Here is a 25,789-nt window from a genome sequence, read left to right on the forward strand (position 1 = left end):
ATGCTGTTATTCTTCTTCTTATTATTATTAATAATAATAATTATTATTATTAATCTGGTTTTATAGCGTACAATGGGACACTCCGGTGAGGCCTCCGGCCCGCTGGGGGGCGCTGTGGGGAGGCAGCGCCGGAAGCGGAAGTGCGGGCGGAAGCGGCGGGCGGAGCCGGCGGAGGGCCCGGGCGGTGAGTCGGGGCCGGGGCTCCCGGTGTGCCGCCTTCGGCTCCGCGCTCCCGGCACCTGCGGGCTGCGTCTCGGTGCTCGGTGAAGGGGTCTGGGCGGCGGGGCTTGACGTACGCGGTGAGGGAGCCGTCCCCGTGCCCGGTGAAGGGTCCGTTCAGTCGAGTCCCTGTGGATACCCGGGCACAGGTCCCGGTGTGCTGGGCTCTGTGAGCCCCAGTGCCCGCTGAGGGACTGGGCTTGGCGGGATCCGTGCCTCTCCCCGGCTCCCGGTAAAGGGCTGTGCAGTGCCCAGCCCCAGCGCTCGGCGAGGGTTTGGGGGGGCTCTGCTCGGTATTAGTGCCTGATGTGGGGGGCCCGGGAGGCCGCGCCCGGAACCCAGCCAGGAGTCCCGGTGTGCTGGGCGGTGTGAGCCCCGCTGTCCGCTGAGGGTCCCGGTGTGCTGGGCGGTGTGAGCCCCGCTGTCCGCTGAGGGTCCCGGTGTGCTGGGCGGTGTGAGCCCCGCTGTCCGCTGAGGGTCCCGCTCTGGGGGCTCTGACCCAGCCCAGGGAGGGCTCCGGACCTGCTGCGCTCTGAGTGCCACTTCTCGCTGAGGTTTCGGGGTGGTCGAGCCCCCGATCTCCGCTGGAGCAGCCCGTTCTAGGCCCTGAGGAGCCCTCGAGCTGAGGTTCGGGCTGTGCAGCCCCCTGCCCACCCATCCCGCTGTGACAGCTGCCCCTGCCCACCCCGCCATGCCGGCCCAGGGCCCCGCGGGCTCCCGGCGGCCGCTGCTGGCCCTGCTGCTGGCCCTGGGCTGGCTGCTGGCCCTGCAGCTGCTGCTGGACCTGCGGGCGCTGGGGCTGCTGTGCGGGGCGCTGGCCGTGCTCGGGGGCTGGCTGGGCCCCCCGGCGCTGGGCCCCCGCGGCCGCCGGCTGCGGCTGGAGCGGTTCGTCAGCTCCCTGCGGGCCCCGGCCGGCAGCGCCGCGGACGAGGGCCGGCTGCAGGAGGAGATCGCCAGCACCGTCCGAAAGGTGGTGCGGGATTTCGTGGCCTCCTGGTACCGCACGGTGAGCAGAGAGCCGGCCTTCGAGGCCGAGGTGGAGAGGGCCATGCTGGGGCTGGCCGCGGAGCTGCGGCGGCGGATGAGGCGGGTGGACCGGCGGGCCCTGGCCCGCCGCCTGCTCCTGCTCTGCGGGCAGCACCTCCAGAGCTTCCTGCGGGCACGGGACGCCCTGAGGGCTGAGCCCAAGGGCGGCCGGACGCTGTGGAGGGAGTACAGCCGGCTGGCAGGGCCGCACCCCGCTCTCCTGAGCCCCGCGGCCGAGGTGGGCTGCGCCCGCGCCGCCGTGGACGCGCTGCTGCGGGCGCTGGTGCCGCGGCCGCACCTGGAGACGCGGACGGGACGCTTTGTGGTGGTGGAGCTGGTGGCCTGCAACGTGCTGCTGCCGGCCATCAGGAAGATGTCTGATCCCGACTGGATCAACCTGCTGCTCATCGGGGCATTTTCCAAGAAGCCCCGGGGTGGGAAGCCCCACCCTGCACCCCCAGCGCCGGATTCCTTGCCTTTCCCGGCGCAGACGGACGCAGCTCCCGCCGGGCTACCCCTGTCCCCGAGGGCTGCCGAGGGGCTCAGGAGAGAGGCCGGGGCTGCTGGAGAGGAGGGAGAGGAGGTGAGCAGGTCATGCCATGCAGAGGAATCCTTCCTGCGCCCCCAAGCCCTGGGATCCCTCTTCCCCTGTGAGGGTTTGGAGCTGGAATCCCCCGTGCCTGACACGGGGCAGGACGTGGAGCTGCTGGCTCCTTCCCCGGCTGGAGAGCTCCTTGATGAGCCCCCCCAGGACCCTTCTGTGCCAGAGGGAGCACCTGCCTCGGAGGATGGCACAGGGGACCTGGACCACGGCCCTGGCCCCAGCTCGGATGCTGTCCTGCTTCCCTCCTCTGCTTTGAGCTCCTGCCCTGACATCCAGATCGAGCCAGCGGTTGAGAAGGAGGAGGAAAGCCCAGCTGTGCCCAGGAGGTTCTCCTCACAAAGACCCTCCAGCCTGGGGAGAGATCTGGGGGCAGCAGAGGGCCCAGCACAGTTTCCCCCAGAGCCTGGGCAGAGCCTGCCCCTGCTCTCATCCTCCCCAACAGCCTCCATGAGCACCTTCAGCTTTGAGCCCCTGAGCAGCCCCGACGGGCCGGTCGTCATCCAGAACCTGCGGATCACCGGGACCATCACTGCCCGGGAGCACAGCGGCACCGGCTTCCACCCCTACACCCTGTACACCGTCAAGGTAAGAGCTCCCCGGGCACTCAGCCCCTTCCCACGTCCCTGCCACTGCCTGGGCTGCTGTGTGCAGCCGAGGACTTGCTCTGTGTGTGTGTCCACAATAAATTTGTCTGGTAGTGGGGCACTGTGGCTGTTTGGGGTTCCTGTGGGGCTGGTTGAATCTTTTCCTGCTTTTGTTCCACCACGACTGGTTCCTTCCTCTTCAGGGAAGGGTTGACATGAGGAATTGCTGGGTGGGGCCTGGGGATTGAGGGGTGAGCAGGGAGCGGGATTGTTTTAGGATGTGTCAGGATGATGCCTTTGCCTTCCTCCTCAGTATGAGACAGCTCTGGAGGGCGAGGCCGCGGGCAGCCTGCAGCAGGTGGCTTATCACACCGTGAACCGCCGCTACCGCGAGTTCCTCAACCTCCAGACCCGGCTGGAGGAGAAGCCGGAGCTCCGCAAGTTCCTGAAAAGTCAGTGCCTGCAGTAGCTCTCCGAGAAAATCCTTCTCCCTCTTGTCCCATTCCCTGTTCCTCTGCTCCTTGGGTTGCCTGCCCTGCTTGTGCAGCTCTGGATGCTGGGCTGTGTCTCCTGCCCACATCCTCCAGTGTTCTGTGCAGAGCTGGCTGGAGGAATGATTTATCTCTTCTGGAAGTAAATTCTAGTGTTTCAAAACATTCCTCTTCCTGTTCCACAACAGTTGGCTTTGCAGTTTTGCACCATAATAGTGGATAGAAACACTGGTGTCCGTGTATTACCTTGGGCTGATGGCAGGCAGTGTGTGGGCATAGCCTTAAGCATTAGAGCATTAAGGTTTTAATAAAGACTAAAACCTGTATTTAGATTCTAAAATATTAATTTTTAATCTTGAGAATGTTTCAATTTTAAGATCCAAAAGTGTTTTAATTTAAGGTTACTGTGATTTTTCAGTTTTATCAAGCTTGCCAGTGGGTTTGTTTTCTTTGTAGACATCAAAGGACCAAAGAAACTGTTCCCTGATCTGCCATTTGGAAACATGGACAGCGATAAAGTGGAAGCCAGGAAAAGTCTGCTGGAATCTTTCCTGAAGGTGAGATGTTTGCGTGCCCCTGTGAGCTAAAAGCAGAGCTCAGGACAGCTTTGTGCAGACAGTGGAGCACACCTTGTCTCTTCCATGTTCCATGATCAGGTTGGGAGCTTGACTCCGAAATGATCTAAATCTCATCTGTCCTTGCAGCAATTGTGTGCAGTGCCTGAGATTGCAAACAGCGAGGAGGTGCAGGAATTCCTGGCCCTCAACACCGACGCCAGGATCGCCTTTGTCAAGAAGCCCTTTGTTGTCTCCAGGATAGACAAGGTGGGAAAAGTGGGGAGCTGCTTACCTGAACCCTTTCCAGCTGCTCCCAGAGATGCTTCCTAAGCTTCAATGTCTCCTAGGAGCCAAAACACTTTCTTTGGAGCTGGGCTCAGCTTGCCCAGAAACCCATAAAGCTACGGAGGGTCAGAGTTTGTGTTAAAGAACCTATTTAATAGAAAATCCAGTGCAAGTCTCAAAACTCCTGACTATGTAAGTAACAAGGATCAATCCAGTAATTAAAGGCAGTGCTGGCTTTGCAGATTGTTGTCAATGCCATCGTGGACACCTTGAAGACAGCGTTCCCCAGGTCAGAGCCCCAGAGCCCCACGGAGGATCTGAGTGAGTCAGAAGTGGATGGGAAGTCCCAGACAGACGGGAAGAAAAGCAAGTAAGGGCTCCCTCAGCTTTGCAGAACAAGGAATTAATGCATAAACTGAGCCCATGGTGGGGAAGAACTGACTTGGTGCTTTATGTGTTGGGTAGTAAATTCTGTGTTGGGTAGTAAATTCTGTCATACTCTAACTGAATTACTTCCTCCTTCCTTTGCTGAACACAACTGTTTGAGCTCCAGTTTATCTAAAGGGTTTCCCAGGAATGCTCAGGTTTCCACAGAAGGAGGTGCTGCCATTTGCCAGCAGAGACACTAATGGTCCTGAGGAATTGCTTTTTAACCTTAAATATATGCAGGGAGTGATTGCAAAATACAGCTCCAAATTATCTACCTGAAAGTTCCCTCCTGCCTCTACCGTGTGTTCCACACAGTGGCCTTGCCTAGAAAACATTTAAATAGTTATTTATGAGTAATATTTAAGATTGTTTCATGTATGTTCCTCACCAAATGTTGGTGCTGCTGGCAGCGCCCAGTCTCATTGTGACTGTCTCATCAGTGGTTCTTCTCTCACCAAGGAAGGGAAGATTTCTGCACAAGTTTGGCTTTTTCTTTCCAAAAAGTGATGGTTTGCTGGAAAAAGCTGCTTTGGACAGAAAGACAAATTCAAAAAGTACAAGTTTAGAATAATTTTGGCTGAAAAGGACATTCCTTAATGATAAGCATGCTATTTTACAATTTGTCCCAAAATCCCAATGTCCTTTCATAGCCTTCTTTTTGTCGGTGTTTATAATTGGATTTCACAATCCTGCTGAGTGTATTTCATCTCAGAGGCTTTTCTGAACACTTCCCTGTGTGTGCTGCAGTGCTCACACCTTGCTGACATCTGCCTTCATTTCCCTATCAGCTTCTGTGTAACAGCTCCTTGTGGAATGCTGGAAAACCTTGGCTCAGCTCAGGTGTACATGAGGAAAAGTGCTTTAATGCTTTTGCTGTGTCGTTTCACTGCCATCTCTTAGTTATCCTGGAGGCAGATGCTTTTTTTGAACCACTTCAGGTCTAATCAGATTTCTGAGCTTGGATGTGGACAACAGTAACGGGTCATGGGGCTTGGCTGAGGCTGGAAATCTCAAGACTCGCAGCTTGCAGAGAAAATTGACTGTGCCATGGCTCTGCTTTTCAGGTCCAGGCTGAGGTTCTCATCCAGTAAAATCACTCCAGTGCTGAGTGTGAGTGAAGCTCATGACAGGATCGTGTACTCCATCAGGGAGGCCAATGCTGTAAGTTCAGATCCTCTTGTAATCCTTTCACAGCCCCAGTCACTGCCCTGTTTGGGAATAATCAACATCCACCAGGGCTGTGGCTGCTGCAGCCTTGTTGCCACATGCCAGCTCTTGGCAGAAGGACAATAAGCAGCCCTGGTTGTGCTGTTGGCTACACCTGGGTGCAAACCAGGAGGTGGGAGGTTGTCTGGGCACTGTAGACCCCAGGCTCTGTGGCACTAACACACTTTTGTAGGTATCTGGCACCCTGTCGCTGGCTGCTATGGAATCCTTCATCCAGAAGCAGGAGAAGCTGCTGGAAGCAGCCCCCAGCAAAGCTCCTGAAGGCGAGGGAGGCAGAGAAGCCAAGGAAATCTCTGTGCAGGAAGAAATGGATGGGCTGAGCACAGTGGAGCGAGGAGCACATCCAGACACTGACTCTGGTGAGCTCAGCCCCTCTCTCAGTGCTTGAATTTCTCCCCCTTGGTACCACAGAAGCTCCAGCATCTGCAGGTTCAGCTTGAAAAGTCTTCAGGACCTGCTCTCCTGCCTGTTGCACCTTGATAGAACAGAAAGCAGATTAGGTTTTCCAGTGCTGTTTGCTGATTGCTCTGGGCATTGTTGCTGGTGGGAGCAAGTTGGATTTTGGCTCAGTTGTGTCACTGCAGATTCGTTCACCTTGGTGTGCTCAGCACAGTCACTGCACAAAGAAGGTTCTTAAGGACACACTGCTTAAACTGCCAATGTTCTAAAAATCAAGCTCTTACAAACTAAAAATGGGCCAAATTACAGTTTCCTGGTAGCTTCCAGTTAGCCTTGATATGTCCATACACTATAAAAGGACCTTTTGAGATTAAGTTCAGATAGATTTGATGGGAGCAGCACAAATGTAATCTCAGTTCAAGGAATGATGTTCCCTTTCTGCTTCTAGAACCCTCCTCTGAAGCACAGGACTGCCCCAGAACAGTTACAAGATTATCCTGAACACTTGCAAAAATATGTTCTCCAGTCTTTTTCTTGGAAAAAAAGCTGTATCTGCTGGAACTTCCCAAAAAACTTCTCTCCAGTGGTTCAAGTTTGGCAAGCTCTGACTGAAAGCACGTGTTTGTGACAGGATAGGCCCGGTGTTCTGTAACCCAGCCTGTGCTACCAGCTTTGCCTGTAATCTTGGAACACATGCCCGTGGTTCTGGGGAAGCAGAACTGGAGTTGGAAGCCAGGGTTCTGCACAGAGCAGGCCAAGTTAGCTGAACTCTGGGGGAAATGGAATGTCAGTGATCTCAAATGCTTGCAGGTCTGGGATGCTTCAGGCTGGGCTGGCAGGGTGAGAAGAACAAATAAGAGGCAAACCCATGTCCCTATCTGCTCATGGAGTGACTTCTGGGAAGGGGTTGGCCAGCAGCTCTCTGAGGAGGAGGGTTTGGATGCTGTGGGAATAAACAGCTTGCTGAGGATGCTCCCTGTGTGAGGCTGTGGGGAAGCTGAACAGCCTGCTCCAGACTGCACTGGAAAGTCAAGTCTCTGGGGACAAAGCAAATGGGCAGTAACTTATGCATGGCCCAGAGCAAGAGGTGCCAAGTGCCCTGTCTTTTCAAAGTGAAATCCTGGAATTAATTAGTCCAGCTTTTAGGAAGAGGAAGAGCAGAGGAGGAGAGGTGTGGGGTCCAGAATCCCTTCTCCCTTTATTTCCAGTAGTAAATTGTGAGTGTAAATTGTCTCTGTAGACAGAGAGGTTGGAAGATGAGGAATGAGGGGAGCCAAATTAGGAAAAGCTGCTGCACAGGATCTCACCTGGACAACAGAGCCGAGGCAGCAGCCTCAGGTCGGGGTGGTGGCCTGAGAGTGGCAGTCTGGGGCAGTTTTGTGGCACATCAGTGAGCTTGTTCAGCACAACACCTCAGGGCCAAACAGCATGAAAGTAATTCCTTAGCGAGTAGAAACTGTTTTGGCTGAAGGCTCTGACATCCTCCTGAGGATCAGAGGGAGGTTTGGTGTCCCAAGGTCTGTGACAGCAGAGATATTTGGGTAGGTGTGTGGGTTTGTGTTTTGACTGGTACATCTGGTTTATCCAGATGTGTTTCATCCCCCTTCCTGCCAAGCCTGGATCTGCCACACGATGGCAGCCCGCAGCCACCAACAGAGCCTCGTGCCTGGAAAACTGCTGGAAGAAGGGAAAGGAATGGGGAAGACCAGGATTATAGTCCTCAGCACTGCACCTCTTCCTGGCTACAGTCACCACCTGCTTTGTCACCTGTTTTGGGCACGTGGCCATCCCTGTGCATGGACTGGGATTTGATAATCCCACTGTTTAATTGAGAAGGGATTGAGCCTTTGGTGCAGCCCTTGGTGGGAGACTGAGGCTGCCCGGATGAGGTGGAAATCAGAGTGGGGAGGGCAGGGTCCCAGGCTGGCTGGGCTACAGCAGGTCATCTGGGTGTGGACAAAGGGCCAGGCTGGGGAGAAAAAAATGAGTTTGGGATGATACTTTTCACCAAATCTGCACTGAAGTGGTTTCTTCATCTGCTCCTCCTCTTCCTCCTGGCAGACTCCGAGACAGCTTTGGCTGACCTGGCCCTGGACGTGCTTCGTCTGGTGCTGGTGGATCACTGGAGCTGGCTGTGCACGGAGAACATCCAGAAGGTCTTCAACCTTCTCTTTGGGACCCTTGTTCAAAGGTAAGGCCAGAGTGACCAGCCTGGCTGCTCTGTGAGAGGCATTCCCTTTGGAGTCATAGTTGGAAGCGGAGCTCGTGCCTGGATGCAGAAAAATGCTCTGTGTGCATCAGCCAGCAAGGTTCTGTAAAGCAGTTGCTCCATGAATGTGGAGAAACACCTTGGAGATCTGCACCAGGAGCTGTTTTCTCCATGAGCAGTGGTGCAGCTCTAATGGGCAGCCTCCTGTCCTTTGAGATCAGGGAAAGGGCAGATCCAGCCCTGGGAGTGGGAGTCTTGGCTCATGCAAGGGCAGCAGTGCCCAGCTCTGGGGCTCTCTAGGGAGGATTGGCCTCCTGTTCTGTTGCTGCCCAGGGCTTCAGCTTGTTCCTTCTGCAAAAGTAGAATAAACAGGCCCAGGGAACAGCGACTTGTCCATGACAGCTCAGAGTGTGGTCTCTGCTCTCACTGCTGCACCCCTCGCTCTGCCTGTGCCTGGGGCAGGGACCCACACATGGAGTAGGGACAGGCTTCCTTTCCAGCTGGGATGGACTTGCCAAGCTTTCCTGGGGCCAGGGCCTCTGGGTGGTAAGGCTCAAGGCCAAGACACACAAACAGAGAATTCCTGTTTTTTGGTGTAGGTTGGTGACTATCACTAGCTGAGGATGTGGTTTTTTAGAGCACAAGGAAAGCCTTCCCTGAAGGGCTTGGGAGAGTCTTGCAGCAGTGCTTTTCCCACTCTTGCACCTTTTCTTCTCCTGCAGGCATCCAAAGCCAGCATCAGAATGTGCAGGGCAGCTCATTATACCCGAGCTGGTAACCTGAGCTGCCCTCAGCAGAGATTGCCAAAGTGCTTTGGGGTCAGGGACTGCTGTCCTTCAGTCCTGGTCTGTTCCTTCAGTGGCAGGAGGTGGGGGCTGCTCCCACTTCTCCAGAATGGGCTCTGGCCTCTTGGGAACAAGCTGCAACCCAATCTGTGTGTGTAAGCACAGAGGTATGAGAGCTTCAACAGGCACATCATCACCTCCTAATAAGCTGTGTCCTGGTCGCCCAGGGAGCCTGCAGCACCCACACGTGGCATTGGCATTTTCCACTAGAGAAGTTGGGATACACATAGCACATCCTGGCACTGGAAGGTGGAGGAGCTCCCAGAGTTCTGCTGGTGGATTAGAGTGAGGAGGAACGTGTTTGTAGCTGCTCCACTTGAACAGGTCAGAGTGAACCCACCCGTGCTGCAGGCAGAGCTCTGGCTGGGGGTGATATGGGGAAGCCCTGGGACTTCTTGGTGTCTCCATCAGTTCAGGGTGCAACAATAACCTGGTGAACAAACCATGTGTCCATGCTGAAATCCACATGTTGAGGCTGGCTCTGCTCTTGTTCTGGGACAATCAGGAATCCCAGGGGACAGAGCTGCACAGTGGGGACTGACCTGTCACCAGGAGGATGGTGTTGCACCTGGATTGCTGCAGGGAACATTTTCCTCCCATTTCTGCTGCCTGTAGTTACCTCCACAGTGCAGAAGATTTGGGAATGGGGAGCCTTCCTGCTGTTTGCCATTCACCCTGTCTCTGAGACTTGTACTCATTCCTGGCCCAGGTGGTCACTGTAGTCCTGAGCAGACCAGAAGGTCTCCAGCTCAGACCTGCCTGTCTGGGGACACAGCATTGATTGGTGACATTTCTCATCTATTTAAGTATTTACAACTTGATAACTGCTCAGCCAGACCTGGCACTGCCATTCTGGCTGGCCCTGTGTCTGGGGGACCCTTTACAGGTGGAGAAAGTACCAGAAACTCTTCTGGGATCATCTGCTATTCAAGGAATTGATGCTCCTGCCTCTGAGAATAGGCAGACAAACATGGGACAGCAGATGGATTTGTGTCGTGTCTTCAACCATTGCTAGTCACAAAATATGAGTGGACATCATCCCTTCAAGGGATTAGATCCTTCCCTTTTCCTGCCAGTGACTGGGTTAGGTGGTAGGGGATAAAAAGGAGGTGTCCTGGCAGTGTTTGGAGGTGTTGCTGCTGGATATTCCTCTGCCAGCTTGTATTTGGAGAGCAGGTGCTGCTCCTGGTGCCTTCTTGCAGCTGCCAGATGTTGATTCTGCTCTGGTGTGAGACACTCAGTGCAGAGTGATAGAAATGACCACAAACGGACAAAACTCACACCAAGAACAAGATCCAGCTTCTCCCAGGAGCCAGTCCCCCTCTTCTTGGAGGACTTTCTGCCTTGAGCTGGCAGTGCCATCAGATGATTGCTGTGACCACGCTGATACTGATGGTGGGGCCTCCCGACCTGCTCCATTCCCTGTTCTCTGCAAGGAGCATCCCACCACACTCCTCCTTCCCCCTTCTCCTGAGCTGGGCTAGCTGGAGCCAGGCACCATCCATCTCCCCACCTGTCAGTTCGGTGGCAGTGGGAGAGGAAGGCTCCATGACCGAAAAAGGGATTGTTGAGTAAAGGGCGGCCGTGTGTGCGAGCGCGGTCCGCACTGCGCCCATCCCATTATGTAACAGGGAGTGATCCTTTTTTGGAGCTGAAAGGAGAGGCGGATGGAGGGGAGGAGGAGGGACTGGGAGTGGGAATGACCCTGGGGCCGGGGATTGCTTCCAGCAGCCTCTCTGCGTGCTGGGGCCGTGCCTGTAAACAAACCCGCTGCCCTGCTCCGGCCCCGCTCCGCTTCTGTCCGGCTCCGCTTCCCTCCCGCGGCCTGGAGAGGATCATCTCCTCTTCCCTTGGGAGGCTGCAGCAGGAACCTGCTGGCAGAGGGGAGGACGTGGGGCTATTCTGGGCTCCGGTGTTCAGTGCAAGAGCTAAGAAGCATTTGGAGAATCTGGGTGCTTTTTAGAGCCTTGTGAGTCAATGAGGTGTTAAAAATACGCGGCAAACACGAGAACCACGCCGTGCTGTGACCCCACACCCTCCCCTCAGTTGTCCCCACAGCGGCCACAGGTCTGGGGTCTGCCAGTGCCCTGCAGAGCTGGGGCCAGGGTGACAGTCACCACCTCTGCTTCCCCTTCCAGAGGAGAGTGCCAGCACCCCAAGGATGGACCTGGGAGTATTTGAGGGGCAGATCCTGGTCTGTAAGCTTTTCCTGGCTCCTTCCCATGCAGCACAAGAAAAAGCCATGGCCACAAAGCACTGAGTGGGGGGAAGGTGTCTCAGCACACCCCAGCTGTCTGTGCCCTGGAACCTGAGCAGGGCTGGGCACAGAGTCTGTGCTAGGCTCGGAAGTGCCTGTCCCTGAAAGGAGCACGTGGAACTACTCAGGCAGCTTTGCTGGTGTCGTGTTCCCCTGAGCATGAGTTAAAATAAATGCAAATCATCCTTGCCTTACCCACGAGCTCAGCACTGCTTGGCTTGCTGTTTGCTTTGAGTCATTCCCATGCTCCTCCATGTCTCCTCATCCCTTGGCCAAACTGGAAGATTTGAGGAGGTTATATTCCAGTCTGTGTGAGCTGTAGGTGGAGTCAGGAATGCTTTGAGACTGGTTGCAGGTGACTATCATGCTTTTGAGAACTGGTTCTTGCAAGTTCATGCTGTCACCTTGGTGTTGAGCTCTGCTGGTGTGTTGCTGTCAGGCTGAGTGTCACAGGCACTTGTAAGTCAAGGAGGCCTGGAGCTTCAGAGAGCTGCTGCCTGGGTGCTTTGTTCTGATTTTCTCTTTGGTTTTCTTTGATCTCTGTGCCAGCAGAACTGGTACAAAGACCCTTGGCAGCCACCTTGATCCTCTTGACTGGAAAGTGCCACCAGCAGAGAGTAATGCCTGACCCTCTTCAGTGTCCCTGAGTAAACCTGGAGCAGCCAAGCACCCCTGGGCTGGCAGTGCTGGGAGCACAGTGCCCATGGGCAGGGAGTTGTGCCAGCTTGGAGCCATGGAGGGGCCATGTCTGACAGCTGAGACGGTGCTCCCACTTCCCTGTGGCTTCCTGGCTGGCAGGTACCACTCCAGCCTCAGGCAGTGCCTCTGAGTTTTGCTGGCAGAAATGCGATATCAATGCAGCTGGGGCATCTGAATCCACTCATTCTCCTGGTTTGTTACCTGGGGAGTGGATTTGGGCATGTTTGATGAGGATCTTTGCAGCTGCACACAGAGGGGCTGTGCTGGCAGGCCCAGGTATGTGGCAGCAAAGTCCCTGTCCCTGAAAACAAGCCTAAAAGCAGTGCCGGGGTTGGGAATTAGGGGAACCAACCTCATGGCATCTTACTCCTCGTTTCTGGATTTGGCTGTTTGTGTTGTAGCCGTGTGGAGCAGCAGGAACTGCAGCCTGTGGTATGTCAGTAAAAGTGATTTCAGGACTCTGTGTGTCTTCGTGTGTATATGTAAAGTAAATAAAATCAGCTTGGAAATGGGCCTCGATTCAGTTGTCTCCAAGCACCTGGAAATTTTGGATCTGGCTTTGAATCTCTGTCCCAAACAAAATTTTTTCCCCTCTTCTAGAAGCAGCATTCTTCCAAAAACAGCCACTAGAATGAAGCCAGCACTCCATGCTTTGATAATAATTGCAACATTATTCTAACTCTGATTCTGTTTCAACAGTTACACGTGCCAGCTTTCTTCCTGGATTTAAAAAAGCTCAACAACTTCCTATTTCAAATAGAACAAAGAAGAAAAGGATTGAATGGAAGTAATGTCTCCCTGTTGGTTTTAGTTTTCCCTGGTTTTAGAAGGGTTAATAGTGGATTTATGTATTTTGATTCTGAAGTGGGCTAATGAAGCAATTGTTCCAAGCAGGGCCTGGCTGAGACAGCCTGGCCTCTCCCTGGGGCACCACTGAGAGCTTAATTGGCTCAATAAATACTAGAAGAAGATGTTATCAAAAGCCAGGATGCTTCGTGAAAAATCAAGGAGGTTTGGGGACGATTATTTTAATCACATACCTTTCTCCCCCTTCCCTGAGCCCCAAGGCATCTCAGGAAGATCTGGGTTGGGAAAAGCAATGGTTAATTCCCTGCAGGGTGAAGCCACTGCAGTCCTGTGAGTTTCCATGATTTCTTCTTGCAGCAGGTGTGTTTTGAGGGAGCAACACATAAAATGGCACAGAAATCCCGGCACCAAGGGTGATTTCCTCCCTGCAGGGACGAATGATTGCCTACAGAAGAGAATAATTTCTTTTCCTTCCTCTCTGCCCCACAGTAAGATGTCCTGCACACCCACATCTCCCAGGGTTTCTGGCTGGGTCAGGCAGAGGGAAATCCCTCTGCCCAGGATGTCCCCAGCCGGGTCCAGAACAGGTTGTTTGCAACTCTAAACATTCAGCAGGGGAAGAACATATCAAGAAGGAGAATTCACTTTGTGCAGAAGTTTAAAAGGCCTCAGGATGCTTTGTGTTCTTTCATTTATGGAGGGTTTTTCCTTTTCTTTCCTGTTTCCTTCCTCAGCACAGGGTTTACCCATGGCCTGGACAAGTGTGAGGTTGCTTTGAAGGTGTTGAACTGAGCGTGCTGCACATGTTTCTGCTGTGTGGAGAAGGTGGATTTAGGCCCAGGTAGCAGGTGCTCAAAGCTGAGCCTCAGAACCAAAATTCTCCATTTGTGTTTTTCAGTTCTTGCTGTGCCCACTGCAGCTGTTGCTTCATTTTTATACATGGTTTCCTCAGAAAGGTTTTGCAGTCAAAGCACTGAAATGTTCCTCCTCTTGAGCCCTTGAGTTAAGGATAATCTTGTGCATTATCTAAGGAGGAATTTGGGGAACAAGAACTGGTAAGGCAGGGATGGTCTGGTGATTTAAGCACCACTTTCTTAAATTCAAAGCCATGCTTGAATGCCTCGTGTTTCCCAGATGTTGCTTTTTTTTCTTCAATCCTTTTCAGTACGTTGGTCCCAGAGGCCTTTTTTGAGCTTCTGGAAGTCCACACTGTATTCCTTAGGGCAGGAGGACCATGTTCTGGGGTGGGCAGCAGTCAGTGTTGAGCTGGACATGCTAGTTCATGTATATTTGTAGAGCTGTTTGTATTTATACAGCTAAAGCAGAGAGACTTTCTCCTCTTTGCTATCTTCTAGCCTGGCCTCCAGTTTGTGTTTATCTAAATCCTTAAAACCCTTGGGTTTGAGGAAATCACAATTGCTATTGCTTCAGATTTCAATTACAGTCAGCATATTTAACTTGACTGTTCCTTAGCAGAAGTGATCTCAGTTTTTATCCTCACTTTGATGGCCAAAACGAGCAGAGCTTTACCCACTTCTGGCAGGTGGGTGTAAATCTGGAGAGTATTACATCTCTTTCTTCATTCTTAGTACATCTTCAATGTCCAGACTAAGAAAATCCAACCTGTCCAGGCTTTACTTGCTGAGCTGAGCTCTCTGGATAGTCCAATCAAGTGAGTGGATCCAGCCAGGTAAAACCAAGCCCATTTACCTGTTCCTGACTCAGCCTGCCTTTCCTCCCTCCTAGCAGCCCTTGTTGTTTCTAGGAGCCCAAGGAAGGCCAAGGTTTGCACCCCCCAGCCCTTGTTTTTCAGTCCCAGGGCCTTCTTATCCTAATGGACCCCTTCAGCTGACCTTGGAGTTCCAGCTTAAACCATGGCATTATTTTGGCTCTTTTTAGCAGCCATTTCATCCCTCCACCAGCAGCTATTTCAGACAGAGGTGCCTTACAGCATGGGCAAGTTATGCCCCTTCAGATTATCTTCCAGGCCTCAGTAGCCTTTGCAGTCTGGCTCTTTGCATTGGGCACTATCAAAGCATTCTGAGCCCAGGAGGTCACTTTATCTATTTCTGAAGTGTAAGGAGATGGTTCTGTGATGGGTTTATTTTTTCTTTCTTATTAAGGCTATTTCTTCATGAAATAGCAGAATGAAAATAGTAACTCATCAGCCATCCAAAAATAAAAAAAAATTTAAAAGATAGGTCTATTTATGTTTCTTGGTGGATTTATTTCTACCTGGGAGCAGTGTGTGTGTGTGCTTTGAATGTGGCACATGAATCTCAAATGCTTAGGCCTTTAATAGCACAAAAAATCATCTGTGACCTGCTGGTGAAGGTCAGCCTTGAACCAGCAGATATTTGGAGTTCCTGAGGAGTTAATCCTGATCCTGGTGCAACAAGTCTGCATGATGGAAAGGTCAGTTTGCCATTTTCTGGGGTTTACTCAGGTAGGAATTTTCAATAAAGTTGGTGTGACTCTCTCTGTGTTGCAGCTACAGGTGTGGGAGTTGAGGGAGCATTCTTGGGCCAGCAGTTGGACTTGACTTTCCTTGTGGGTCCCTTCCAATTCAGGATATTCTGTGATTCTGTGAATTACTTTGCTCCTCACAGTTTAAATGCTGCTGGTGCAGCCTCTGTGTGTGTTGGAATGGAATGTGATTCCCCAAAATGGGTGTTGATGGTTGACTGTGGTTGAGGGGAGGCAAGAAAACTCTTCATGACAGGTCACTGTGTTCTGAGAGTTTCTTTTGAAGCCTCAGCTGTACTCCCAGAGTGGATTTAGAGCCACATGGACCAGTCTTGACAGTTCTCCTCTGTTAGAATCTGAAATGTAAAGAACTCTCAGAACTTTGGGCCTGTAAGCCAAAGCTTAGAATTAAACACAAGATTTGATTGAGAAAATACTTGATTGAGAAAAGGCTTCCAAATTTAGGTGCTAGAAGTGAGAAAGTGGATTTATAGTTTAAAACAAAGACAAATTAATTAGAAGAAAGTTTGGAGTTTTAGAGTTTCAGATATAAAACCAGAAGTAGTTAGAAGGGTAAACAAGGAGTTTAGAATGCAGTACTGTAGGTTTGTGTGTCATAACATGATTAGCTAAGAAAGCTTGCACTGTAGCATGAGTGCGTGCAATAAAATATTTAAACATTGAATCAAAAACATAAATATCCTTGTTGGCAGTGTTTTATTAGTCAGTAAATCCTTAAAAGATCTTGTAACTAAAGGTCTTGTGACCTTCTGAACCATACAGTAAAGATGTGAGCCAAACTCACCCTTCCTGCCTATGTAGAAGATAAGAAAAGAAACCACATCATCAAAACCAATTCAGAAATCCTGTCTCTAACTCATTCAAAACTCCTTCAGAATCCCCATACTGCTCTTCCCAGTGCCTTTGGAATGGCTCCACACACTGTCAGACTGGCAGAAGGGAGCCCAGAGCAGAGGTGCTTTAGTCTGTGTTCCATTTGCACCTGCCTGTGGTTTCTCCTTCTTTCTTGTCCCATTTCCTGTTTAGTTCCTTGACTTTTCCTTGTAAACTTTGTGGGTTTGGGTGCTCCTTCCCCAGCTGTCTGAGCATCATGTAATGGGGCAATAATAGGAGTTTGTGTGGAGCTGTGCACAAGACCCATGGAGCCATTCCCAGATCCTGCTCTCTGCTTCCCAAAGCTGCCAGCCCAAGGAAGAAAATCCATCCATGGTGTTTCACAACGGAGGGAATCCAGGCCTGTAAGCACTCGCCTGCTCACAGTATGTGCACGTGTGATCACATTTAGAGGTGTTACTTGGGGGCCTTGTTGCCTAATTCTGGTGTTTTTAGGGACATACATGAGCTGGAAACAGGAGATTGTTTCTGTGGGGCCTTCCAGCATTTGTCAGTTCCCAGCTTGCTCTTGAACTGTCTGGAAACGTGTGCTGTCCTCTATAGGTTTAACTTCCTCTCTGTTCACTATTTGCTTGATTTTTTTTCTATTTTAGGAATATCTCTAAGAAAAAAAAAAGCTTGTTCTTTGCTTTCTGCAACCTTTTAGAGGCTGGAAAGTTATTGATTTTCACACACATAAAGAAACTGTTGCTGTAATGAGTTTGGAGTCAATGTTCATTCTGATCCCCCTTGGTGCAGGGTTCACTCTGCAGCTCTGTCCCCAAGTCTCTGAACTTCTGTTGCTTGTCAGATGTTTTCTCAGCTAGGGGAGCAGGTTGTGTAAGAAACCATGTTAATGAAAAACCATGTTAATGAAAAACCGTGTTAATGAAAACTCTTGCCCCTAGAGAAGTCACAGTTTAACACTTTAATTTGCTTGGGAATAGCTGGAGGGTTTACCGTGATCCAGAGTGTTAAAATCTGCTGATGGCTGGAGATTAAAACCCTTTTAATTGTATTTCCAACATGGCTTTTCCCAGGCAGACCTGGGATGTGACATTTTGTCCTCTAAGTCAGGTGGAAGGTTTGCACCTCTGGCATTGTCTTGTAGCAGCATCCATGCTCTCTGTCCATGGCGATGCTGAGCACGAAGGATGTGTTTCCCCATTTCCAGTGCCAGTCCTGGGAGCACTGGGAACATCACCTGTGTCCCCTGCTCTGAGATATTCCAGGCCTTACCACTGCACTGAGGCTCCTTTTCAGGTTTTGTAATGTCCTTTACCTTCCAGCTGGCATTTCCTAGGTGTGCATCCCTCAAGAATTGCTGTTTGCACCTCATTCCCTGCTGCCAAAGGGATCCTCACACTGCAGCCCTGTCCCACATGATGCCAGCCCGCTTCCTTTGCCCTGCTTACCTTTGGGTGTTGCTATTCCCACTGCCCAGCTGTGTGGGGAAGGACACCCTTGGCCCGAATGCCTCGCCCAGGAAGAATGCAGACAGTCTGGCAGAGCGCAGGTTAAATAAAGTTTGCCTTGGCAGGGCTCTTGGATGTACTCGGAGCTGCCGGGGCGTAGTGGTGACGGAATTGCAAGCACGAACACCAGCTGCCAAGAGGAACAGGTCTCCTGGCCCTGCTGGCTGACTCCTGTCCTCTGGGAATCTTGAAGAACTGGCGACATCCCAAGCCTTTTCCCTTCCCCAGCGCCGTGCTGACACTCCCAGCTTTGCTCCGGAGCCTCCCGCCAGTGAGGCCAACAGCACCATCAGTGCAGCACCCTGGGTCCTGCTAAATCAGGGAACCCTCCTGTGGGATTCATCCACGGCCTCTCCTGATTCTGAGGGCAAAGATTTTAGGCAGTGCAAGTTCTGACTGATGGCTGTGGCTTGTGCTGTGATGTGGGAAGTGATTTCACATCTGGGAAAGAGGGTCCCTCCATGTGGTTGATTTAGAAATTGTGCCTGGTCTGCCCTTGGGTGGTGGGGACACATCATCCAGTGCAGCTGCAAACGCCTCCCAGCCCTTTGTGGTGCAGGGATTTTGGGATTTGCAGGTGGTTACTGTAGAAAGGGCACAGTCCTGCCCCAGCAGGAGTGACCATCAGCAGTTCTGTTGGATTCCGGATGGGAACAAAAAAATTCCTGGCTGTGAGGGTGGGGAGACCCTGGCACGGAGTATCTGGAGAAGCTGTGGCTGCCCCATCCTTGGAAGTGCCCAAGGCCAGGTTGGATGGGGCTTGGAGCAATTTGGTCTACTAGAAGGTATCCCTGCCCAGGCTGGAATGAGATGAGCTTTAAGGTCCCAAAATCAAACCTTTGGGGGTTCTATTATTTCATTGCTTGCCATCAGTGGATGGAGCAGGACTGGACAGCAGGGCAGCATGGACAGCAGGATGAGAGGGGGGTGAAGCATCAGGATATTCATGGCTTGTCATCCTTGGAGTGTGTTTTGGTCTCCAGAAAAGACATCCTTGCCTGTCTTGGAAACAGAGGCACTGAAGAGAGGAGCAGAGGCTGCCAGAACAGGCTCATGTCCTTCCAGTCCTTCCTGGGGTTGTTTCTAGTTAAACACCAGTTCCTCCAGCTTTGTCTCAGATTGTGCTTGGAGATAACTTAGGAGCTTCAGGCCAGCCGTATCCCTGAGCTGGGCTTCCTTTAGTGACCAGTGATTGACTTGGCTTCCTGTGATTAGCAAGGTGATGGGGATTTTTATGGCCTTTGCTTGTCCCATTTGTCAATAACACAGGGAACATATCTCACTTTTGGTGTGTGGAAAACTCAGCTAATTAAGACTTGTGGAAATCTTAGTGTACAGACATGAAAACTGCACGTGAACAAACCCAAAGAAGCTGATTTAATCCTCTTGATGGGTGAAAATATCCCAACTGGGTCCCAAGCTGGACTTTTCCTGACCTTTCTCCCTCTCCCTGTTCCTGCAGGTGGCTGGAAGTGCAGATGATTACCCTGACCTGCACCCAGCGCTGGGTCCAGTACCTCCAGTTGCTCCAGGAATCCATCTGGCCTGGAGGAGTTTTACCAGCAGTGCCTAAACCCCCCAGGACAGAGGAGCAGAAGAAGGCAACAGCAGAGCAGGCCCTGCAGAGCCTGATGGGGATCTTGCCCAGTAAGTGTGTCCCAGAGAATTGTCAACTGCCCTTAGGATAGGAAAGCAGCTGGGGAACACTCCAGTGCACTGCAATCTCTGGAAATGTGCTTAAATACAGAGATGGAGGCTGCTCGTGCCAAGGCACTGGGAAACCTTCGTGACCCTTGAGGTTTGATGGTTTCCTGCAAGCAAAACCCAGAGTTTTCCAGTTCTGGATAGTTTGTGTAAGGGTTTGGGAAGCAGCCCAGCTCGAAGGGAAGGGATGTGAGTCCGGGCCATTCCCGTATGTAGCCAGGCCGTGATTCAGTGCTCACAGTTCTGAGCCACCTCACCGAGGCAGGGCTCAGGACAGCTCTGCTCCCCCCTGCTGCCAGAGGGTCCCATGGTGAGGAAAGTCACCATGCAAAGCCTGTGGCTTTTCCACTGGACTGAAATCCCAAGCCCAGCTGCACTGGATTTCCCTCTCTTGAAGTTTGACACGGGGACCTTCGGCATTAAAGCAGCTGCTGCCTAATCTGTGTGAGTGCAGTCTGAACTTTTAACTCCTTGCTGTAGTGTAAAAGGCCCTCACTGTCCTTTGGGAATGAAAAAGCACTGCTGCTGTGTGCCCTTCTAGCCAGGAATGCTTTCCTGGCACTCCCTCCTCTCCCAGCCCCAGAGCACCATCATAAGCTTTGATTCAGCACCCACCAGGAGAAGACTGACCTGTGCAAGTATGCACTTCCTAAAGCTTTGTCTCCTACACTTACAGATGTGATCCAGGAACTCCTTGGGACCAGTAAGTGTCGGATGAGCTGGACCCTGGTGCTGGAGTCGCTGAGCCAGCCTGTGATAAACAGGTATGTGATTGTGGTCTTGACCCTGGTGGCTCTGAGAGCTGTGCCCAGGGGTTTGCCAGTGCTGCTTGGCACCGAACACATCCAGCTTGTTATTCCAGACTTGCAATATCAGGGGGCATCTGCATGTCCAGGACCTCAGTCTGGCTGCAGATTTTTGAGCCAGTCATGTTAGTTATGTTGTTTGGCCTGCTTAGTTAGTGGATGTCAGGGAAGTAAGGCAGACCCTGGTTTAGTTTGGTTCTGGAGGAGCTGCAGGTCTGTGTAGGGGGTGTTTCTGTCTATTCCCAGTGCTGTGAGTCTGGAAAACGAGGGTTTGGTGATGGGCAACAGATTAATGAGGGTCAGACTGGACATCAGGAGATATTTCTTCACTGAAAGGGTTGTTAAACACTGAAAAGGGCTACCCAGGGTGGTGTTGGAGTCCCCACCTTCTGAGGTGTCCAGGGAACAACGGGACGTGCACTCAGTGCTGTGGTCTGGTTGACAAGGTTGGGGATTGGGCACAGGTTGGACTCGATGATCTCAGAGGTCTTTTCTGCCTTCAATGATCCTGTGATCCTGTTAAACACATGTTTTGCTCCAGAAGATGCATTTGTGTTTTCTGTGCTGCTCAGCAACTTCAACACCCACTGGTTTGGGGGAGGTGAAAAAAAGCTGAACCACCTCTGGAAACATTCCTCTGGGGACCTGATACTGTTCCTCTCTCCCCTGGAGCATTGGAACACTCTTTCCTTGTGCTGAGCTTTGCCTCCCACACCCTGACCAGCCTAAGCTTTGTCTTTTTTCCATTCCAGGCACCTGGTGTTTTGCCTTCTGGACATTCTGCTGGAGTTTTTGGTTCTGAAGGGCTCCAGCAAGGAGCCTGAGGCTGCAGCTGCCACACCGTGTGCCTGCAGTGGCTCGGACAAAGGTGTCCCAGCACTTTAACCAGGCCTGGTGCCCCAGGAGAGAAGCAGCCACAGGCATGGAGTGATTGGATTTTCAGCCTTTCCTGAACGTGCCTGGGAGCTTCCTGTAAGGAATTTCTCCAGCCAGTGCTAAATGAAGCTGCTTCCAGGCCTCTCTGTTTCAGCTGGGTGGTGGATCAAACCCAGTGTGAGGGGCTGAAGATGCTGTGCAGCATCTGTTCCATTGCTGACCTGATGGAGGGCCTGGAATGAACCAGCCTGACCAGCTGGAGAAGGAACCACAAACCCTTCTGAACATCTCTAACATCTACAGCCAGAGAACGCAGGAGATCTGCTTTTGTGGCTTCAGGGTCCACCTGGCACTGAGAGAGTTGGTGTGATGGGACCTTGCTGATGAATATTTCTGCAGGACAGGTGAAGGCAGGTGCAGTGCTGTCCCTGCTGTCAGAGCAGCCTGCCCTGTGCCTGCTCTGCACCATCTGTGTCACCAGAAGGAAGATGGGGAAAGGATGGAGTGTGGAGATGTGGTCCTGAAGCTCAGCATCCAACTGCCCAAATACCTGTGAGGTGAGAGCAGGGGTCAGAGGTGCTGCCCTGCCTTAGGGACAAAGATCAGCTGCTTCTCCCTGCACTGCTGTAGTTCTCCATCAAACAGTAGGGTGCAGGCAGGCTGTGATCCTGGGAAAGAGACTCTCCTCAGGCTAGGGAGGAGTGCTGGCTTGGCTGGACTTTAGGACTCGTTTATATTGTGCTTTCTGAATCACCTTGTAGTCCCTGGGACAGTCACCTGGAAGGCACAGGCCAAAAGAGCTGACCCATGTGGGACACAACCAGCTCCCACACAAACGTGGCTGTCACAGGAAGCTCTGGAAGAGGAATGAGTACCTTGAGCCCAGGGGGAATCCTGGATGTGTGTCATGGACAGCCAGTGGCTTAGACCCCAGCAAAGGGCCTGGGAGCACTGCCTGAGCTCTGCTGTTCATGGCTGTGTCACTGGGCTTGGCTTAGCTGTGCCTGCTGCTGCAGCAGCTCCGTGCAGGGCTCTGGAAAGCTGCTCAGGTCATGGAACAGGGATTTGGAGCTGCTTCTCCAGGTTGCCCAAGACTTGAGTGGCTTTGGGAGCACTTAATGTTGCTCAGCAGTCAGGTTCCTGGGAGTACTAAAGGACTCAGAGCCTGCACCCACGACAGTTTGGTGACCTGCTTTGGTGTATTTTCTGGCAGAAACACGGACTGAGCAGTGCTGCACTGGGCTGGTGAGGGTGTTCTCTGCAGATCAAAGCAGGCTCCACCCAGGGAACCACGCAGGATCACATGTGGTGTCTGTGCTGCTGTACCAGATGGTTTCATCTCACAGAACCATGCAATACCAGGCTGGAAGAGACTGTCTGCAGTTTCTTGGAGCTGGATGCTCCTCCATGGCATGTTTGGAGAGAAGGCAGTGTAACTCCAACATGTCTATACTGCTCTTCCCAAAGGAGCTGCTTAATTATGGATACACAACTGTGTGAGCTGCTCTGTGCTTGTGTTATGTGAAAATACAGGGAGGGATCATTTTGCTGCAAGCAAATAGATTTTTAGGGAGCTCTGAAGACATCCAGGCAGAATCCAGTGTCATGAAGCAAATCAATTCTGCATCACTATTGGAGCCATTTCTGAGCAGGGAGGCTCCAGAGATGGTAGATTGCCACCTGCTTGGAGAAGAAGGGAGGTGTGTGTTAAATGGTTTAAGAGTAGATGAGGTGGAGAATGCTTTGGGATAATCCCAAATGGCCAAGCAGCAGTTTGGGAAGCAGGACTCAGATAAATCCTCGAATATCTGCTTGGAGCAGCTGCTTCACCTTGTCTTTCAGTGCCAGGCTCCCGTTCCCCTCCTTTTTCCTCCTGCTTCCATTTGCCACCCCAGCTGTCAGCAGGGGGACAAGGCACCCTGAGCCAGAGGTGATGCAGCAGAGCCCTGTTGTGCCTGGTGGCTTCCCAGATGTTCCTGCTGTTCTTGTTTGCTGTTGCTTCCTAATGAGCTGTGTGGCTTTGGAGCTCCAGGACTGTGGTCTGTCATTGATTAGGGATAATATTAAGAGGCTTTGCTGAAGAGGATCATGGAGTGCAAATTATCCACTGCGTGCTCCAGGTTAGGGCAGAAGTCTGAAACAGTCCCTACATACACTGGATGTGGCACTGGAAGGATGAGCTGACACTTCTCCTTTGCCAGCAAGCCCAAATTCTCCCTGCTTTCAACCTCCACCTCTGAAATTGTGCAAATGACTGAATATGCAGTCCTCCAGATGGAAATCATTCGTGATTACTGCCAGTGTGGGAGCTGGTGCTTTGCTGGGCTGGTGCAGCAATGATTTGGGGATGTCCCAGCAGCAAGGTTAAGATACAAAGAGCTGGGACAGAGAGAGAGAAAGGAGATTTACTTATGTGCACTCTCAAGGCAGTGTGGGAGTTGGGAACAGGCCTAAGGAGTTTGAATTGCAAAATGGTTTTTTACTCTGCAGAACCCCCTTTCTTGCCTCAGATATGAGGGGTTGGAGCCCTTTCTCATGCTCTCACTGGCTGGGCTTCAAATTCCCATCCTCTCCTTGGGAGACCTTAGTGCAGCCTTACAGCTGAGGTGAAGTGCCCGGGAGCAAATAGCCCCTCTCTGCATCGTGTTGTTAAGGAGTAAAACAAATCCCATAAAAAGCTCAGCTTTTTTTCTACTCTGAGTTCTTTGCCTCACTGTGATTTTGGGATTAAATTGAGCACAATGGTGGCAGATAGAAACTTCTGCATTCAGGTGGGCTGAAAGTTTATTTCCATTGGACTAAGACTAGAAAAACTGCTCTGGTAAAACAAACAAAGTTGACAAAAAAACTTAAGCTCACTCAGTGTGTCATATTCCCAGCAAGCTCCTTTTTTTCTGCAGGAATTTGTAGAAGGAATTTGCAGAAGGCTTCAGCCACTTCTCTAAAGGGTGGGTGGTGAGAGCAGGCAGATTTGATCTCAATAAAGAGTTGCAGCCTTGTGTCACGTTAGGTCAAGAGCAGTACCTGCCTCAGGTGGGTGCTCAGCTCTCCCTCTCCACGTCCTGCGGCCGTGTGTGATCTGCCTCCAGCCCACCACTTGCTGATTTTGTAGAGTGCTCCCCTTCCCACTGCCTTAGTTTCCCACAGCTGACTGGAAGCTTCCTGGAAGCAGGGATTGCTCCTGTGTATGACTGAGTGCAGCGGTGTAGAGCTCCAAGGCCCCACTCTAAGCTAAATAACTCTTTAACTGTGTTTTTAGGGGGGAAAAAAGTCCCACCATGCACTGACTCCCTGTCCTATTTCCTGTACTCAACCCTTTGTATCAGCCATTTGTGGAGCTGTTGGAGTCTGTATGGAATTGTGCTGTCTGGAAAACCTGTTGAATTGTTAAATGGGGAGCAAACCTTCACTCCCATGTACTTGTGTGCAATAATACTTTATTTCAAATTTACTTCTCTGTCAGAGTTCAAAATCTGCCTTTGGTCTCTTAAGGTAAAGAACAAGTGGGGAGGAGGCTGGGTGTGAGTGGGAAGGGGGGGAGGTGTCTCCCAGGTGTCACAAAATGCATGAGCAGGGCAGGGGCAGTGGGGGTGGGACAAATTTTCCCTCCTGGCACACAGGGGGGCTGTGCTCAGACATGGGAAAAACCAAAGTCCTTAAGCTTGGCCAGGAATCAGAACAATTTCCCACCCCATCAGCATTGCTGCTTTCTCCCTGACACAAACTCCTTGATTTAGGCTCTCCAGGGAGTCTAAAACCAGGGAAGCAATGTGGATTATTTGCCTTTCTTCTGGCAAACAGGGAAACACTCCACTAGAAGCAGGGATTGTGCAGACCCATCTCCACATCCCTTGGGCAGTGCTGCTTAGGAAGCTTTCCTTGCTGTCAGTGCTGGAGCAGGAAAGCTGCTAAGCTGTAAGGAAATAAAGAATGTCTGGAAGTGAGGAATTCCACATGAAATTTGTAATATTATGTCAAAGGAAAAAAAAAAAAAAGAGGAAATAAGAAAAACCTGATACAATGAATGCTTGGGTCATGTATTTTTGTGGATTAGCTGTGCCACAAAGGAGCCCGTGCACCCTAAGAGCTCCATTCCCTGCAAGCCAGTGAACATTTGTACAGCACATGATGTGGGATCATGGCTGAAGCCAAGTTCCCTGGGATAATATCCACCCCGGGGTAGATTGGGCCATTTCCAGTGTCAACAGCCAGAGGATTAAGCATTTATCTGTGCAGAACAGGATAATTAATACCAGATCAAACTCGGGGCTGTGTTGGAGCTGAGTTAGTGCCCGAGTGTGGTTTCACCGCGAGCCATGGGCAGTGGGAGGATGTTCTGGGGGCTGCGAGATGCAGGCACTGCCTCGGGCTCCTGGAATGGCACTGGCATGCCACCAGGCTTCCCAAATGAAGCTGAGGGTGAGCTCTCCCATCGTGGCCTCGTCAGGTGGGTGTTCATTTTTCACCCTTATCAGCAAGACTGTTCCGTCCAGCCAAAAGTTGGAGGAATGAAATCAGGGTGCTGTAATTTGCCATCTTCTGGGTTTAAATGGAAAATCCAGGTTTTGGCACTTCTGGCTTTGTTGAAATAAATGAATATCATTATCCTGGCCACAGTCCAGGTCAGGTAATTATATTCTTCCTACCTTAATGCCACTGCAGCCCCTGTCTCCACTGGATATGCTATACTCTTTAATTCCTGTCTGGAACTTGCTTATTATGTTACAAAGTTGGTTTTTTTCCCCTCTCAGTGGAATTTGTGCACAGAGCACCAGCCAGGCCCCGGCACTGTGCTGAGCTGCTAAAACAAGGAAAAGCTGCTTTGGACATCTATTTGACTGTGCCTGGTGTTCTCCTGGAGCATCTCTCCTGGTTGTAAGGCTGTGGAGCTGGGAAGGTGGGTAACGTGGAAGATGAGAGAACTTGATAC

General features: G+C 51.6%; 1 protein-coding gene across 2 annotated transcripts; it reads left to right on the forward strand.

Annotated features, from left to right (window-relative positions):
- The first annotated feature begins 211 nt into the window (after positions 1–211).
- Positions 212–24,310, forward strand: SNX19 (sorting nexin 19). 2 transcript variants are annotated; one of them, XM_053996963.1, is made up of 11 exons: positions 217–2,434; positions 2,747–2,885; positions 3,381–3,481; positions 3,629–3,748; positions 4,009–4,136; positions 5,260–5,356; positions 5,595–5,781; positions 7,883–8,012; positions 18,936–19,120; positions 19,854–19,941; positions 20,736–24,310. In XM_053996963.1, exons 1-11 carry the CDS (start codon positions 911–913, stop codon positions 20,866–20,868), a joined length of 2,832 nt encoding a protein of 943 aa, XP_053852938.1. In that variant the 5' UTR covers positions 217–910; the 3' UTR covers positions 20,869–24,310. The 2 variants fall into 2 exon arrangements, with proteins under 2 accessions (XP_053852939.1, XP_053852938.1); XM_053996964.1 differs by lacking the exons at positions 18,936–19,120; positions 19,854–19,941; positions 20,736–24,310 and adding an exon at positions 12,233–12,331 and having other exon boundaries at positions 212–2,434.
- The last annotated feature ends 1,479 nt before the right edge of the window (positions 24,311–25,789 follow it).

Source organism: Vidua macroura, chromosome 22, assembly GCF_024509145.1.
Source record: "Vidua macroura isolate BioBank_ID:100142 chromosome 22, ASM2450914v1, whole genome shotgun sequence".
In the NCBI taxonomy this organism is placed as follows: domain Eukaryota; kingdom Metazoa; phylum Chordata; class Aves; order Passeriformes; family Viduidae; genus Vidua; species Vidua macroura.